The following is a 16,286-nucleotide window of genomic DNA, read 5'->3' as shown; positions in this document are numbered from 1 at the left end:
TTGGGCAAACTACCTGAAATCCTGGGAAACCATTTTTCCCTTCGATATTCTTTTAAAATCAACCACTCATTTTATTTTTATTTTTTATGTTGGGAGAAACATTTTTCAGTTTTGTATTTACACCTCTTCCTGCTCAGTCTGAATGAGCACTTCTTAGGAAAAGTCATTTCTTCATCAGCTGCAGTGATAGCTTGCTAGAGGGTGTGGTATTTTCATGCTGACGTCTTTCAAACCATACCTGTCTATAAAGGAGGCAGGGAGATACTAAGCTATGCAATACTCAAAAGTAGTTTCCACAGACTGTTGAGATTTGAAGACTGATTTTTATTCTCTCTCTTCCTTTTAAAGATAATAGGGAAGTTGGATTCAGCTACTGATGGCTAATTGCATTGGAGAATAACAGACTGTGTTATCAAACTCTCGATGCAAAACTTGGATTTACAGATTTCCTTAAAATCAAATAAGCACTTTTTTTCACATGCATGGTGGAAATGCTGCAAAAACTCAAAATGAGTTCTGAATTACTCACCAATCAAAACATCAGTGAAAGTGAAATCGAAGGTTTTAGCATGAGCCAAGGATCTCCATTACCTGGGGAAACTGCTAGCCCCGAAAACTATTCTCAACAGAGCCCATCTTTGCCAGCTTCTGGATTAACCGAATTTAATGTTGTGGGTCCCAAGAGCTGTCATATTCCCCGAGTAAAAACCCAAGTGATGTCTGCTCTCACTGGTAAGAATTAACATTTTTTCACATACTTTTAACTATTTTGTGTTCAGTATTGCATTTCTTTGCAAAGCAATACAGTAAGTTGTTATAAGATTAGTGGATTTTCGGTATGTGCAGTAAAAATGCCAAATGGAGAAATATGATCAGTTTATGTAGTTAGCTTATTTTTTGGTTTTGATGTGGCTCATTCCTAAAGGCAAAAGTACTTCAGTTTCTTGCAGACAGTTGCAGTAATATTCCATGATTTGTTTATCCGTCATATTTACTGCTCACTTATTTATTTTTTAATTATGTTTTGTTCTGCATGTAATAGTAATATAGGTCTTGGTGAATAGTTACAGAATTGCATACCAATATTTATAATGAATTACTGCCTTAACGAAATACTTAAGTTTCAAGGCTGCACCTGGGCAAGTAACTTGATGCCTCATCCAGCATTTTTAATACCTTGGAAGAGAACAATAAAATTAATATCAACTTTGCACTTCTCTAGTACTTTCATCCAGGCTGGCAAAGTGTTTTACAAAAGCATTTAATTAAGCCCTAAAATATCTGCCAGAAGCAAGTATGAGTCTCCCTGCTAGAGCTGTTTGAATACTAAACAACTGACTTGTAAGGACATTTTAATCACAGCTAATCTGTCACCTGCTAAGCATTCAGGCATTTTAAAGGAGTCACAAGTTTTAGCCAAAATCAACAATTCATCCCAAAGCATCTACATGCAACTTTCGTTACCTGATGTTCATTATTCTCCTGCTGAACATATTTCACCCTCTTAAACAAGGAGCAGAAACAGGCCACGTGACCAAGTCCTTAGCTTGTATAGCCAATTCCCAGGCCACTCCCCATCCCCCGTAGCCTCTGATCTGGTGGCATGTCAAGGGCAGGCAGGAGGTTATTCAGAGCTTACTGAACTCTAGCTATTCTCAGCTAGAGGCAATGGCCAGCCAGAGTAGAGCAGTGATTATAGGATGCACCTGAAAATCTAGTCCTTAAGATAAACTTAGTAGTGCAACCACCAGGTTTTATCAGATATGGCTCCTAATGCCACAGGATCACCTGAGTTACCGATGTCCCTGTCATTCTAGGCCACCATAGTCTTGAGGTTTAATCATGCCTCCTCTTCGGCTTTAGCCTCACATGCACCACAATGAGGTGCCCTTGGAGCCCCAGTAGCATCACCTCTCTCAAATCCCCAGTTTTTAGCAGCCCATGCAGTAAGTCTTGATATAAGAGGGTCATTCTGAACCTAGGCCTTCCATGTGGCACTGTGTTCTCTTTTGATTGGCCCACAAGCCAGAAAAACAATGGACCCTGCATATGGACAAGTATATGTAACAAAATATGATACTTTAAAGATTTTGATAAATGCTGGAGAAATAAGGGTCACTCGAAGGAGGGAAGGGTCCAGCAATGCCTCTCTCGTTGACATCGTTCACCATTGTTACTATTGTCTCTGCCTTTGCTTGCCTCTCCCTCTGCTGCTGCTTGTCACTGTCACTGCTGCCTTTGGGCTGCTTACCACTGTCCTTGCATTGTAACTAGAGGCCTCTTCCTCTAGTTACAATGCTGTGTTCTAAGGTTTCACCATTTAGCCCCGTTTCTGGTGATTTCACTGGGTACAGGGAGCACAATAACAAGTCATTTCCCCTGTATTCAAGATTAAAGTGAACTTTAATTCAAATGAAACCCAAAAGCACTGAGATCATTGATAAGGAAGCATGAAGTATGTTCTACAGCCTTAGCTAAGGGTACATCTAGACTACCGGGTTTTGTCGACAGAAGTTTTGTCGACAGTATCTGTCGACAAAACTTCTGTCGACAAAGAGTGTCCAGACACATTGAGTTCTGTCGACAAAGCAAGCTGCTTTGTTGACAGAATCCTGTAGTCTAGACGCAACCCTACAGGCAATAACACCTTCTGTCGACAGAACTCTGTCGACAGAAGGTGTTATGCCTCGTAAAATGAGGTTTACCAGCGTCGACAAAACTGCTGAGTTCTGTCGACGTTATGTCCACTTTTGTCGACAAAACTCAGTCGTCTAGACACACCCTAAGAGTCAGCATGGTAGAGGTACGTCTCTTTTGTCCTTAAGGTTGCAGGTTCAAACCCACCTGCTGATGATCGGCATCCATCAGCTTTACAGAAAGAAGCCAAAACTGATCACTTTGGCAAAGCAATTCTCTCTGCTGATCAGCTAGGTAAAGTAGATTTGTTGATGCAAATATGGCCTGCTCCTGACATCAGCCCCCTGAAGAACAGAGTTCATGCAGACCCTGTTTACAAGTGTACGCTCTCCATTTATGCCTTTAAGTTGTAAGCTCTTCAGTCAGATTTTTATTTTATTGATCGTCTCTCATTTACTGAGAGCACCCCTGAACTGTTAGTTAGAGCATGTTTATCAATACTAAATAAGGGTAATTCCCTGGCTGCTAAATTATTGAAAACTAGCTGGAGTTACCCGGCATTGCTCGGGAAACCCGAGGAACAAGATGTAGAAAAACAGTTGTCCATTATCTTTTTTTTTATGGTAGAAAAGTTGCACTGATTTCTATAGGGATTAAAATATAGGTCCACGTCATCCCGGGGGTGGGGAGGGTGCGACGTCATCCATGGGTGGAGGGGAGGTTATACGTGAGAAGGACAGCCCAGCTCGCGCCCAGGCCTGCAGGTGCTGTGGGGGGCAGGGCGGGTGCCCGAACCGTTGTGCGCATGGGGGTCGGGGCATTGAGTGCTGGCGCAGGGGAAGGGGAAAGGGTCACTTTTGTAACCTCGTGGGCGGGAGGGGGTGAGTCCCGGACGGCGCTGGGGGCTGCAGGCGGTGGGCACGGGACCTAGGGTGGGTGGGGTGGTCCCTGCAGCGAAGCACGGCAGGTTACTTTTTTATTTTTATAGCTTGAGCTCAGGCCTGATCGGGTCCAAAAGTACTTTAAAACCTTCTCCTGGAGAAAAGGTTATCCCATGCAAAGATTGGTTGTGGTAGCTCTTATAGTGTCCAAGTTATTAGCGCACAAACTTACAAACATTCTCCTTTATATATTCGATTCATAACTTCAGACTATATAGAACAAAATGGGAATTTTCCCCAGCTAACAAACCACCTGAAACCACGCATCTGAGCATCTCCTATAGGGCAGAACTACCTCCTACTGTCTCTACTGCCTTGTAGATTTTATTTTGTGACCATTTCTTTTTCAAATAATGTATATTGATTTTATTTCTAGACTCCTCACTTAGCACCATTCCTTCTCACAAGCAGTATGTTGGTGTGAGGGTGAAAATGCCAGTGCGGGAGCTGCTTAGAAAAGTCCGGCTTTCCAAAGGGATGGACCCCAGTGACATAGAGGTAAGAATCAGTGGGAGTTTGTAGAAGACACTACCCAGGAGTGTAACATGATGGTGAAGTATGTTATATCTCTCCTATCCATGGCTGGTATGCAGTGATACCAGCATGGCATTGCTTCCATCCAACGGAGTCACTCCTTTAGGTGAAGTGGGAAAAGATCTGCAGTTTGGTGCTATACATCTGAAATGCAAACATTACTGAGGGACCGGAATGGAGATTTTCCCAGGATTATGGTAATAAGGATCCTTCTCATCCAAAAGAGATCCCCATGTCCATGCTTGGCAAATTTTTTTATCCGCTGAAAGTTGTTAGTATCAGAACTATTTTGCTGATGTCACATTCTGTGAACTAGTTACATTTTTGTAGTGAATGTTACCATCTCAAAATATATTAATTTTTGTTTATTTGCTTATGTCCTTAGGAAGCACAATCGTTAAGAGCAACTGCAGGCAAAGGATCTTTTGCAACATCAGGTACAGAATACTGCTTGGGAGATTGGAAAGTCCACTTCCTTTAGAACGATGCCCTCTCACAAGCACAAGTACCCAAAGAATTGGGTCACAAGCAATGTTCCTGCTAATCTTTTCCATCCATGTGCTGATTTTTTCCATCTATGTGAGGAATAATTTTTCTATGTGCACCAAAGCATATACAAATGTGCACCACCAGAAGAAACATACAGCCCTGCTGCGGGTGGCATCTGAATCTCTGCTGAACAGCTGCACAAGTACACAACTTACAGGGAACACTGGTCACAAGGCTCCCATTCTCAGAAACTTCCGCTGGCTGCCTATTATTGTAAGGATATAAGGCCAGATTCTTATGTGGAATAAACTGTCATAACTTTTTTTTGATAGAGCTATGCTGACATGATGCTGTTGAAGTTATGGCTCTATATAATTCAAAGTTATATTCTTTAAAAAAACAAATAAAAACCCTCTCTAGACTTTGATCCAGTAAGTTTTATGGAGTGTTTCTCTCCTTCCACTTCCAAAACTCACCCAGCAACAGCTTACTTACTGTCCCTTAAAGCACACCTCATATACATCCACCCTCATATACACCCTCAAATACATCTATGGAAACTCAAATACACATTAATGTGCACACTTTTGTGTTCTCCAAAGTTCTTGTCAGAACTAGCTTTGTTTCTTATTCTCCATGGTTGCACCAGAATCACTGCAACTCTAGCAAGGGAGCAAATATGAGAGACACACTGCTATGAATGAAGCATGAGGCATTTTCACTCTGATATTTCCTCTCAGCCATGTATCCTGTGGGGAGAAAGATTTAACTGAATATTATATGCATTTTTTATAATGTAAAATGTTTTTTATTTTTATTTCCAATAGCAAGAAGAAGAGCTCACCCATATTCAGAAAAACAGCTTGGACAGGTATGCATGACACCTTTTATTTTGTGTTCTTTGACTCTCCAGGCAAATCACTTGTTAGTTTCTGAGGCAGAACAGGACAGCCGATGACTGAATTTTGCTTTTATTCTTGGTGTTTTAGAAAAAACAATGTCCCGAGCAAGCACTAAAAGGCTTGGAGGACCTTGATATCCTGGTTGAGGTATTGGAAGAAGATTTGAACAAGAGCCACTCTAAGCGAGAGTCTGAGAGTCCTCTGCTAGCTTGCTGCTCGCACAAATTCTCCCCTAATCTTCCGTCCTCTGGGTGGGAAGCTAAAGGCAACAAACAAACAGCTGTCAGTTCACTGGAAAGGAGCCAGAACCTGACCAAATTACAGCCACGCTGCCCATTTCCTGATTGCAACCCACAACTATGTGGTCAGGCAGAGAATTCATATTTGTCCAATTATAAAATAATGCAAAACCTGGGCACTCTGGACACTTCACTTCAGAGTAAAAGCGAGGAAGAGAACAGCTGGCCGATGCAGGATGCTTTTATGAGTCCCCACAGACATTTCCCGGGGCCTTCGGCACAGGACAGATCTTTCTGCCATAATCCATCTGGATACCATCCAGAGGAGTTCATGGAAGTTGGTGTAAACTCCCGGGACTGTGTGGGACATTTGAAGTCAACTTCTGTTTCCTTCGAACAGCAGGACCTTTCTGCCCTCTCTTTCTTCCAGTTCCAACTACACTGGGAGGAAAGTCTCCTGAGAAATATCCCAGTTGACAAGCTGCTTGCACTTGATCAAAATGGGAGCAGGTCTGTGACTGCTATCTACTATATATTTTAAAGAGTTTGTGTGTCTGTGTGTCCATCCATCTGTGAATCCATTTGTTCAAGGACTCCTCCTAAATGGTAAGAACTAGGACCACCAAATTCAGCAGGCAGCTTTCTCTTAACATAACTTAAAGCAAAGTCAGGGTTTGGTTGTGCCAGGACAATGACGTGTGTGTGGAATGAGATTGCTTTCTATTAAAGGGAAGAGAAAGGGTGGGAAAGCAGGGACAGTTATACTCATGAATGATCAAAGGAGGTAGCACACGCCCAAGCCCTGGGAAACAACTGCCAATCAGGGTGCATGGCCCCTGCTGCCCCAAGCCAGCCTGGGGAAAAGAAGGTGGGTGACCTCCACATCTGTTGCTGCCCCCAGGCAAAAGCCAGAGGGTGGTTTGTATGGTCTGGGGCCGGACGTAGGGAGAAGCCAATGGGCACCCTACACAGCCCCGGCTTGGTCCCAGGAAGAAGTAAGTGGGCTGCTGGCTCAGCCCACACTCACCCCCACCCCAGGCCAGCACCGGGGAGAAGCTGGGTAAGTCTTCTAAGATCTAGATCTAGATAGATAAATATCTTGCTTTCTCTTTTCTGAAACCTTGCCAACACTAGGGAGCCAATCCAATTTCAGTCACTGGTGTTATGCAAACCTTTCAGTTTGGTCTACTCCTGAACGAGGTTGACCTAAGGTTGTCACACAGAATGTGAAAAATTCACTCCCTTAGGAGACATAGTTGAGCCAAACTAAGCCGTGGTATAAATGCCAGTTTTCTTTTGAGAGGGTGGATGTACCAAAACAATGGAAAAACATTTGGGATGCTGTCCTGATTTCATCAGTCAGGGTATGTCTACACTACAGACTTTTGTTGGAAAAACGGCCTTTTTTCCGACAAAACTTGAGGAATGTCCACCCTGCAATTCCGTTCTTTTGCAAGAAAACCGAAAGAACAGAGGGTTTTCCAGCATTGGTAATCCTCATTCTATGGGGAAGAAGCCTTTCTGTGAAAGAGCTCTTTCACAAAAAGGCGTGTGTGGATGGGGAAGACCAAGTTCTTTCGGAAGAAGAGGAAATTGCGGAACTACTAACTGTGGTGTGTAACCTATCCTTTAAATCAGCTTCTGTACCTAATGACTGGAGGATAGCTAATGTGATGTCAATGTTTTAAAAGGGCTAGGGGTGATCCTGGCAATTAAGTCTAACCTCAGTACTGGGCAAATTGGTTGAAACTATAATAAAGAGTCGAATTGTCAGACACATAGATGAACATAATTTGTAGGGGAAAAGTCAACATGGTTTCTTTATGGATTGCTAAGTGGTTAAAAGTTAGGAAACAAAGGGTAGGAATAAATGTTCAGGTTTCAGAATGGAGAGAGAGTGGTGTCCCTCGGGGGTCTGTACGGGGACCAGTCTTATTCAACATATTCATAAATGATGTGGAGAAAAGGGTGAATAGTAAATTAGCAAAATTTGAAGATGATATTAAACTGCTCAAGTTAAGTCCAAAACAAACTGCAAAGAGCTTCAAAAGGATCTCACAAAACTAGGTGATTGGACAACAAACAGGCACATGAATTTTAATGTTGATAAATGCAAAGTAATGCACATTGGAAAAAATAATTCCAACTATATGTATAAAATTAACTGTTAACAAGAGAGAGACCTTGGAGTCACTGTGGATAGTTCTCTGAAAACATCAGCTCAATGTGCAGCAGCAGTTAAAAAAAAAAAAGCAAATAGAATGTTAGGAATAATATAAAAAGGGATTGAGAATAAGACAGAGAATATCTTATTGCCTTGATATAAATTTATGGTACGCCCACATCTTGAATACAGCATGCAGATATGGTCACCTCATCTCAAAAGAGATATCTTGCCACTGGAAAAAGTTCAGGAAACATTTCTTCATGCAATGCACAATCAGCCTTCATTACTCCTTGCCATAGGATGTTGTGAAGGCCAGGACTTTATCAGGGTTCAGCAAAGAACTAGATAAATTCATGGAGATTAGGTCCATCAATGGCAATGAGCCAGGACGGGTACAAATGGTGTCCATAGCCTTTTTGTCAGAAGCTGGTAATGTGTGTGGCAGGAAAGGATCACTTGATGAATCCCTGTCCTGTTCATTTCTTCTGGGGCACTTGTCGGAAGACAGGATACCAGGCTAGATGGACCTTCGGTTAGATCCAATATAGCCGTTCTTATGTTCTTACTTTATGCCCCTGAGAAATTGATATGCAATAATAACCCTTCTTAACATTAACAGGCTGTAAATACTCTATGAATAGATACTTTTTTTATTAACTGGCAATAAAAATGGGTGAAGAGATTACACCAAAACTAAGTGAACTGCTAGTGTGAGGGCAACAGATTTCCAAAGAATCGGGAGTGGCTGCGGTACTGGAACTGATTTGAAGGAAACAAGGTTATTGATCCTATTTCATTAGAACATGTGTTTAAAGAGCAAATGTTTGTTTACCTCTAAAAAAACAAAAACCAATCAGCCACAACCACTTGATTTCCTTCTCAGCTCAGCCAGTTCAAGATCGCTGATGTAAAACAGATGAGACCTTCTTTAAAAATCACCCAAACTCTGGAAGGATCTGACATCCTGATTGTCTTTAAATTCAGCCAAAGGGATCCAAACTCAATCTCGTTTTACAGGATTGCAACATTACATGAAACAAAATGTAGTAAGTGGACCAAGGGCTGCGCCGTAGATTAATCTTGAATACAGCAGGAAAATGATAGAAATTGCTCTTTACCTTTGTTACAATAATTGCACTGCCATTAGTTATAAACTACCCACTCTTGAATTTCTGACATCTTCTGTACTGCTTTTTTTTTACATTCCCCCCAAACACATGCACAAAATGTCCCATGACCAGGAAGTTAAAATCCTCATCCATTCCTATTCATGTGGGACTGAAAGGGCCAGATTCTCAGCTGTAATCTTTAATTGTGTCCACAAAAGGTGCAAAAGCAAGGTTGGGTAGGCTAATAACGATATGCATGTACTAGTCCATTCTAATCTAAAGCATAATTTTACACTGAATACTAGGGGTGTGATTCCATTCCCATCTTGCTTCTGCAGAGAGTTGAATTTCACTCAAGAGAAAAACATGTTGCAGTTGGAATTAGGGACTATCTTTCAGTTTTGACATGGAGGGTTTCTACACCACCCCCACCCCCACCCCGCATGGGAGGATGGGGATATGGGGTGCACACACAACCCCTGGCAGGGTGGAAGTTAGGGGAGATTTTCAGGGAATCTCTGAAATAGAGAGGATGGGAGACAGGTGCACAGGGAGCTTTTGGGATGAAATGGAAGTATGCAACTAGTCTCTGGTATGTACAGTGATCTTCACCTGTACACCTACAATGTTTATGTGCCCGCTCTCACTCCCTCAGTTAATAGAGAATAAAGAATAAATGACTAAAATACTGAACTGTCCCTGAAAAATAATTGTTCCTTTTGCTTTAAGATACCATTTCTCTGGTTCTTTTAGAAACCTCACCCCCATTGGCCGAATGTTCTAATGCATCATGAACCCTGTCCTATTGCAGGCTCCTGCACAAAGCTGTCACTCAAGGAAGGAGAGCACTGGCTTATGGACTTGCATGGAGATTTGCATCTCTAAACAAAATTGATGAGAAGGATGCAGCAAAACGGGTATGGCACCAACAGGGAAAGAAAACCAGGCACTACTTTAGCACATTAAAGGCTCTCTAAGCAATCGCCAAACATTGATTTTATAGTCCTGCACCCCCATCAGCAAAGTATAACCACTGTCACTTTACAGATGAGGGAAACTGAGGTGCAGCGAGGTGACATGATTGGCACAAGATCACACAGCAAAGCAGTGGTAGAGACAGGAATAGAACCCAGGAGTCCAGGCAACGTACCCCACCACTAGCAGACCACACTTCCTTCCCAGAGCCAGGAATAGACCCTAGAACAGTAGTTCTCTAATTTTATTTTTGCAGACCATTTAAAAATTGCTGAAGGTCTTGATGATCTTTCCAAATGTTGTTTGTACCATTAGCTAACTGGCGTAAAGGCTTTGGATAGAAGTGTTATATTCAAACACAACGGCTATGTCTAGACTGGCATGATTTTCCACAAATGGAAAAGTTTTCCGTTAAAAGCGTTTGCGGAAAAGAGCGTCTAGATTGGCACGGACACTTTTCCGCAAAAGCCCTTTTTCGCGATCAGGGCTTTTTTGTGCAAAACAAATCTGAGCAGTCTACACTGGCCCTTTTTCCCGAATGGGAGCAGCATAGTATTTCCGCAAGAAGCACTGATTTCTTACATGAGATCGTCAGTGTTCTTGCGGAAATTCAAGCGGCCAGTGTAGACAGCTGGCAAGTTTTTCCGCCAAAGCAGTTGCTTTGGCGGAAAAACTTGCCAGACTAGACACAGCCAACTTGTCTGGGCAAATGATTTCTATTACATGTTAGCAGTAGTGTGGGGAGAGTTGCCTCTTCCACTCTGCAGCAGCTACCAAGCTGGGGCTGGGAAGGTGGGGGTGTTTTTCCCCTGCTGCAGCAGCTGAGCTCTGCTGGGCAGGAGATAGAGAGCTCTCTCTCCCCTATGCCATCTGTCAGTGATATGGAGCTGGAAAGGAAAGGGCTTTTCCCTCTCTCCCCCTCTGCAACAGCTGCCATCATCTCACTGCCCTTTCCACCTGCCCCTATTCCCCACAATACCACAACCTCCCCTCACATGTGCTTCTTCTCCAGGGTCCAGGTTCCTAATTAGTAGAATCACAACTGTGCAGCTCCACTAATTAGATGGGTGGCCCTTCAAGAAGTCCTGACTCCCAGTGCTCTCCTCTAAATGCTAACCCATGCTGCTTAAAGACTTTTCATTTTCCCACTGTAAATTTTATTTTATTTTATTAGACAGCATTACATCTAGCTGCTGCAAAGAACCAGCACCTGATAGTCAATGATTTGGTTGCTCTGGGAGCCAATGTCAATGAACAGGACAGTTCAGGGAAAACACCACTCCACCTATGTGCAGAGAACGGGTACTTACGCGTTTTAGAAGTAAGTAAAACTTTAATTAGAGACACAATATAATTACACTATACTATGCACTGGATTTTTCTGTCTGCATTTTGCAAGAGACACATGCATATTCTGCCATGCAAAATGTGAGAAGTCTCTCTGTACATGAGAAATTATGCCACCAGAAATGAACTGGTGTCACTATTATTACTGTTTCATTGTACTGTAGCAGGACCCAGAGGCCACAATCACTAATTACAATCTCTGCATCGTCCTCATCATTTCAGGTTCTGAAAAAATGCAAAGAAAGCGGCATACACGTGGAAGTGGATATAACTGACCATTACGGTAAGAGATGTGATTTTAACTACAGTGAAGCTTACTGTAGACTCCACTGAGGCTCCAAATTCGGCTTTACTCTAGACTAAGTAATTTTAAACCCCAGAAGTTAGGTAGGAAAATTCTGTCAAGTTGGCAATATTTGCCAGCAACATCCCATTTTGTTGATCCTGCTGGGAAAGGGTGAATTCTTCCCATTCACTGACGTTGGTGCTTTACTATGCCACAGGGATTTAAAAAATGTAGAAGTGGTTCTTAACAGGTAGACACTCTAGGGCAGTGTTTCTTAAACTTTTTAAGACCAAGGAACACCAAACAATAATTTTTTTTATGGGGAACAAGGATTTTTTGTTGAGAAAAAAAAAGCTGGGGAGAAAAAGGGTCAGGAGGAAAGTTATCGAGGGGAAAAAAGGGTTGCGGGAAAGTTATTGAGGAAAAAAAAGGTCACCTGCCCCTTTAAGGGTGGCCATTTTGAATTCTGTTGTTCTCCGCGGCACATGTCCGACTGTCTCGTGGCACACCTGTGTGCCGTGGAACACAGATTAAGAAACCCTGCTCTAGGGAATAGGTAGACAGCCCTGAGGGAAGAGCCTTGGGAATAGCTAAGCCTGGGAAGAAAGCTTGCATTGAATGTTATCTAATTGTTGGTGGTTTTGTGAAAACCATTATACCCAAGCATTTGGATTTAGTGCCAAGAAAGTGACTGATGTCACACTGGTTCTTCCTATTCAGGTTTAACACCATTTCACTGTGCAGTTGTTGCTCACACGACATTAGCGAGGGAGTCTCAAAAAACCATCATCCACAGTGACATGCGCAAGTTTCTGCAGCTGCGCAAAGATCAAATTCTTGAGGGGATTCATATTTTGTTGCAAATGGGAGCAAGCCCTTGGCTGCAGGTGAGTCTCAATATCAGGTTAAATGACTCATTCACAGTGACGGCGGTGTGTATGTGTCAGAGGGGTGATTTCTCTCCTCAATTTTAGATTCTTTTATTTCATAGGAACCAAAATCATGTCAAACTGCCACTCATTTTGTAAAAATCCAGGGAAGTCAGGAGGTGATGTGTTTCCTCCAACCACATGCTACCAAAAGGAAGGACTTACCTCAGGAAGTAATGCCATTAATTTGGTATAAAGATAATTGCACAGGCTATATAGGCTTAATATCCATAGAGAAAACAAGATAGTTTAAGCTACGTCTATAAGCACAAAGGCTGAAGTTTCAGCTATGCATGGAGGTGGTCCAACCAAAAACGCACAATTTGGGGGAAGGACACGATGGTTGCTTTAATTTACCTTTGTACCCTCCCTATTCTGGGTTATTATGAGGGCTACTCTAATTTACAAAATTCCCCTTCATCACCAGGAATGCTTCCCTTACTGCAAAAGAGTCTCCATCTCCTCCTCTTACCCACACTCAATATCTGGGCTTTAGAAGTCTCCAGTTGAAGGAAGCTGCTGAATTTCATGGCCCTGTAAGCTGCCATAAACATACAGTTATATATAAGAGCTTAATGAAGACAAGGTGTTATTTTACTATTATTTATTCTAACCCATGCCAATGAAATATCAGCACCTCCCAAAGGCCACGCTACAAAAACAGAAAATATTTGAAATGAGGAAGAAGGGTTCTACACTATGTTTTTTCCCGCAAAAACCTCTTCCTCAAAAAGGATTAGAAGATAATATGCAAATGAGAGCACAAGAAATGCTAATGAGTGCTTAATTTGCATTTCCTCTTCCGCAAAAACGATGCAATGTAGACGAAGCCTTAGTGCATCTTGTCAAATTTTTGCGTGGGGTGGGAACCAAGTTTCTCCCCACTGCAAACACTTACTCAGCTGCTTAACTGTCTGCAGAATTGGGTCCAAGGATGAACTCCTGTCCCACTAAAGACAATGGGAGTTTGGCCATTGACTTCAATAGGGTCAGAATTTCACCCTGTCTATTTTTATCTTGCCAAGGACTAAACAACAAACCACTTGTACTTAGAAATAATAATCTTCCTCTGTCCTTCTCAGTCCCTTTTTGACCTCTTCCTTGACTGAATATGCCTCATAAGAGCCTCTTAGCTGCAAAGGTTCCTGGAAAGCTAGCAAGACAATTAATATACTAACAGTGTGAAGCCAATACAAATGATTATTCATTGTATGTGTATGCACAACAGTAAACGTGCCTCCTCAACACTTGTGTTTCTGAGGAAATCAACATGGTGGGGCGCAATAAAAATAATTACAATCCAGATTTTGATGTACCCCATTATTTTTTAATTAAGAGATGACTACACTTGCCATCTTCTGTCCCCTGAAAGTGGCCCCTACACATCAGGACCTGAATGTACCCATAGTGAGGAAATTAGTTTATGGCGATGAGGGAAAATGCTTAACTGTTTTGGATGCTTCATTTGTACAGGACTGTAGCTTGCTGAATGTACTAAGCGGAGTGACACTTCAATGTTTACAAGAAATTTCTGAGCTTCTTTCCTCTTCATCTTCAAATGGCTTTGGCCATGTTGTTAAAGGTAAATTGTGAGGAAGGCAACTGCACTGCAAAGTTAAGGGCTTCCTACCTCATCAGCAATAGCGTGAAAGCTGTTCATCTGTAGGATGGTATCTGCCCCTCAGCATCTCTGCTTATGGCCCTCTAACTCTCCTGTTCGATTGTCCCCTTACCTCCAAATTTAATAGAACCCTAATCTTAGTGACTTCTCCCCTCAGGCTGGGAGGAGGAGTGTTAAACTGTGGGTGGGTTAGTGCCCACCCACCTTCCTAAGACTCCAGTAGATTGCATGCCTTTATCCAGAGCCAATGTAGTCAAAGAGAAAGATGCCTACTAATTTCAAAAGACTTTGGATTGGGTCCAGAGTTTTGCACTGAAATCACCTTTGCCTGCAGAGACAAGTCAATGTACACTGTAGAATAAACAAAACAAGATTGCTACAATGGAACTGAATGCTTTGTTTGTTTGTTTGCCTTCTAGGGACATGCCTGTAGGCTCATTATCCCTGTCTTGTGTTCCAGGCTCCGCAGCTGTTGCTGAGGAACAGCCAGAGAACAGACAGTAAAAGTCTTAAATTTGTTAAAGCTTGAACTACTGATGAAAACACCTCCTCAGAGCCCAGGGCTGGATTAGTAGAAATTAGAGGGAAACGCTCCAAAGACATTTTAAAATTCAGGCATCTAACGTTAGGTGCCTGAAATACATGGCTTAGTTTTCCAGGGAGTTAAACACTCTCCACTCCTGGTGAAGCCAGTTCAAGTTCGGGAAGCTCAGAACTCCAAAAATTGGGCCATTACAATATAAGTGTCTAATTCTGAAAATGGCGACCATAGATCTCTGGAGTCCAAATCCCTCAATGCCAGTAGAAGATTATTCCCTACCATATGTGTTTAACTTTCAAAGGTGAGCACATGCCATGACATTTAAAGTCAATGGAAACTCCAAGAATAGGGACATCACATATTTTTAAGGCACGTGCTGAAAATTTTTTACATCTGAGCATGCGTTTTCAGCTAAGGGCAAGTTTTTTATAGATACAATCAGAGTTTATGACAGTAAAAGACTATAATATTTAATTAGTCTGGATCAACGAAATAAAAATTTCTTCCATATAACTTTATATATTTACTCACAATATTAAATGTCATCATTATACCAGGTACTTTTCAGATTAAAACAAATCAAACTGGTTATCACTGAATAATTGGGGATGTTAGTAACTCCTTCCTGAAAACCTCAAATCCTGTCTTCAGAGTTAGTCTCATTTTATTATAAACTCTGATTATGAATTAGCTGGTTTCTATGAAACTTCCTTGTTTGCTTCAACTGGAGCAATATATAACTCAGAAAAGGACTGATCACAGCAGTCAATTCATCTCTTTCTCTCTCTCATTGAAATAAACCGGAGAGTTTTTATTCATGCGTAACCATTGTAGGATCAGGGTTACAGATAACAAGTTATTGTTAATGTGATCTATGTTCTCCTATCTCAGTTATGTCTTTTGCCTTTTGTTCTTAATAAAGGGTTTCATTCCTCTCATTGAATATTTTTGAGTATTAAGCTCTGAGAGCTACAGTTCAATAGATGATGGATCAATCCCATGAAAATAATAATAATTTCAATTAGTTTAATAGTGATAGAGATGTAGCCGTGTTAGTCTGGTGTAGCTGAAACAAAATACAGGTCTATGTAGCACTTTAAAGACTAACAAGATGGTTTATTAGATGATGAGCTTTCGTGGGCCAGTCCCACTTCCTCAGATCATTTTCTTCCATTATTTGATCTGAGGAAGTGGGTCTGGCCCACGAAAGCTCATCATCTAATAAACCATCTTGTTAGTCTTTAAAGTGCTACATAGACCTGTAATTAGTTTAATAGGCTTTGGATGAGGCCTAACTTACCTTTAAATCATCTAAACAATGTTCTTATATCAGGATTTTATTATATTCGGATTTTATTTTACCCCAGAGTGAAGAACAGTCTGGAAAAGAATTAAAAGCTATACACCAGAACTCTTGACTACAGGCAGTCCCCAGGTTACGTACAAGATAGGGACTGTAGGTTTGTTCTTAAGTTGAATCTGTATGTAAGTCGGAACTGGCGTCCAGATTCAGCCGCTGCTGAAACTGACCGCCAGTTATGACTTACATACAGATTCAACTTAAGAAAC

The 16,286-nt window shown here is 41.7% G+C and overlaps 1 protein-coding gene across 1 annotated transcript; it reads left to right on the top strand.

Moving 5' to 3' along the window:
* Positions 1-275: 275 nt before the first annotated feature.
* LOC102452017 (uncharacterized) lies at positions 276-15,820 on the top strand. Its single transcript, XM_075909675.2, has 11 exons — positions 276-732; positions 3,955-4,076; positions 4,498-4,549; positions 5,429-5,472; positions 5,591-6,252; positions 9,830-9,935; positions 11,168-11,314; positions 11,563-11,623; positions 12,347-12,513; positions 14,029-14,137; positions 14,596-15,820. The coding sequence occupies exons 1-11, from the start codon at positions 483-485 to the stop codon at positions 14,607-14,609; spliced, it is 1,734 nt and encodes a 577-aa protein (XP_075765790.2). The 5' UTR covers positions 276-482; the 3' UTR covers positions 14,610-15,820.
* Positions 15,821-16,286: the final 466 nt, after the last annotated feature.

Source organism: Pelodiscus sinensis, chromosome 25 (genome assembly GCF_052426305.1).
Source record: "Pelodiscus sinensis isolate ZL-2025 chromosome 25, ASM5242630v1, whole genome shotgun sequence".
Lineage (NCBI taxonomy): Eukaryota > Metazoa > Chordata > Testudines > Trionychidae > Pelodiscus > Pelodiscus sinensis.
The sequence above is the reverse complement of the archived record's forward strand: the minus strand, read 5'-3'. Positions and strand labels throughout refer to the sequence as shown.

Excerpts from the sequence above, each read along its gene's own strand:
- LOC102452017 (XM_075909675.2), top strand. The coding sequence starts at position 483 with ATGGTGGAAATGCTGCAAAAACTCAAAATGAGTTCTGAATTACTCACC. Across the intron at positions 4,077-4,497 it reads TGGACCCCAGTGACATAGAG|GAAGCACAATCGTTAAGAGC; the intron begins GTAAGAATCAGT and ends TTATGTCCTTAG. Across the intron at positions 11,315-11,562 it reads GGTACTTACGCGTTTTAGAA|GTTCTGAAAAAATGCAAAGA; the intron begins GTAAGTAAAACT and ends TCATCATTTCAG.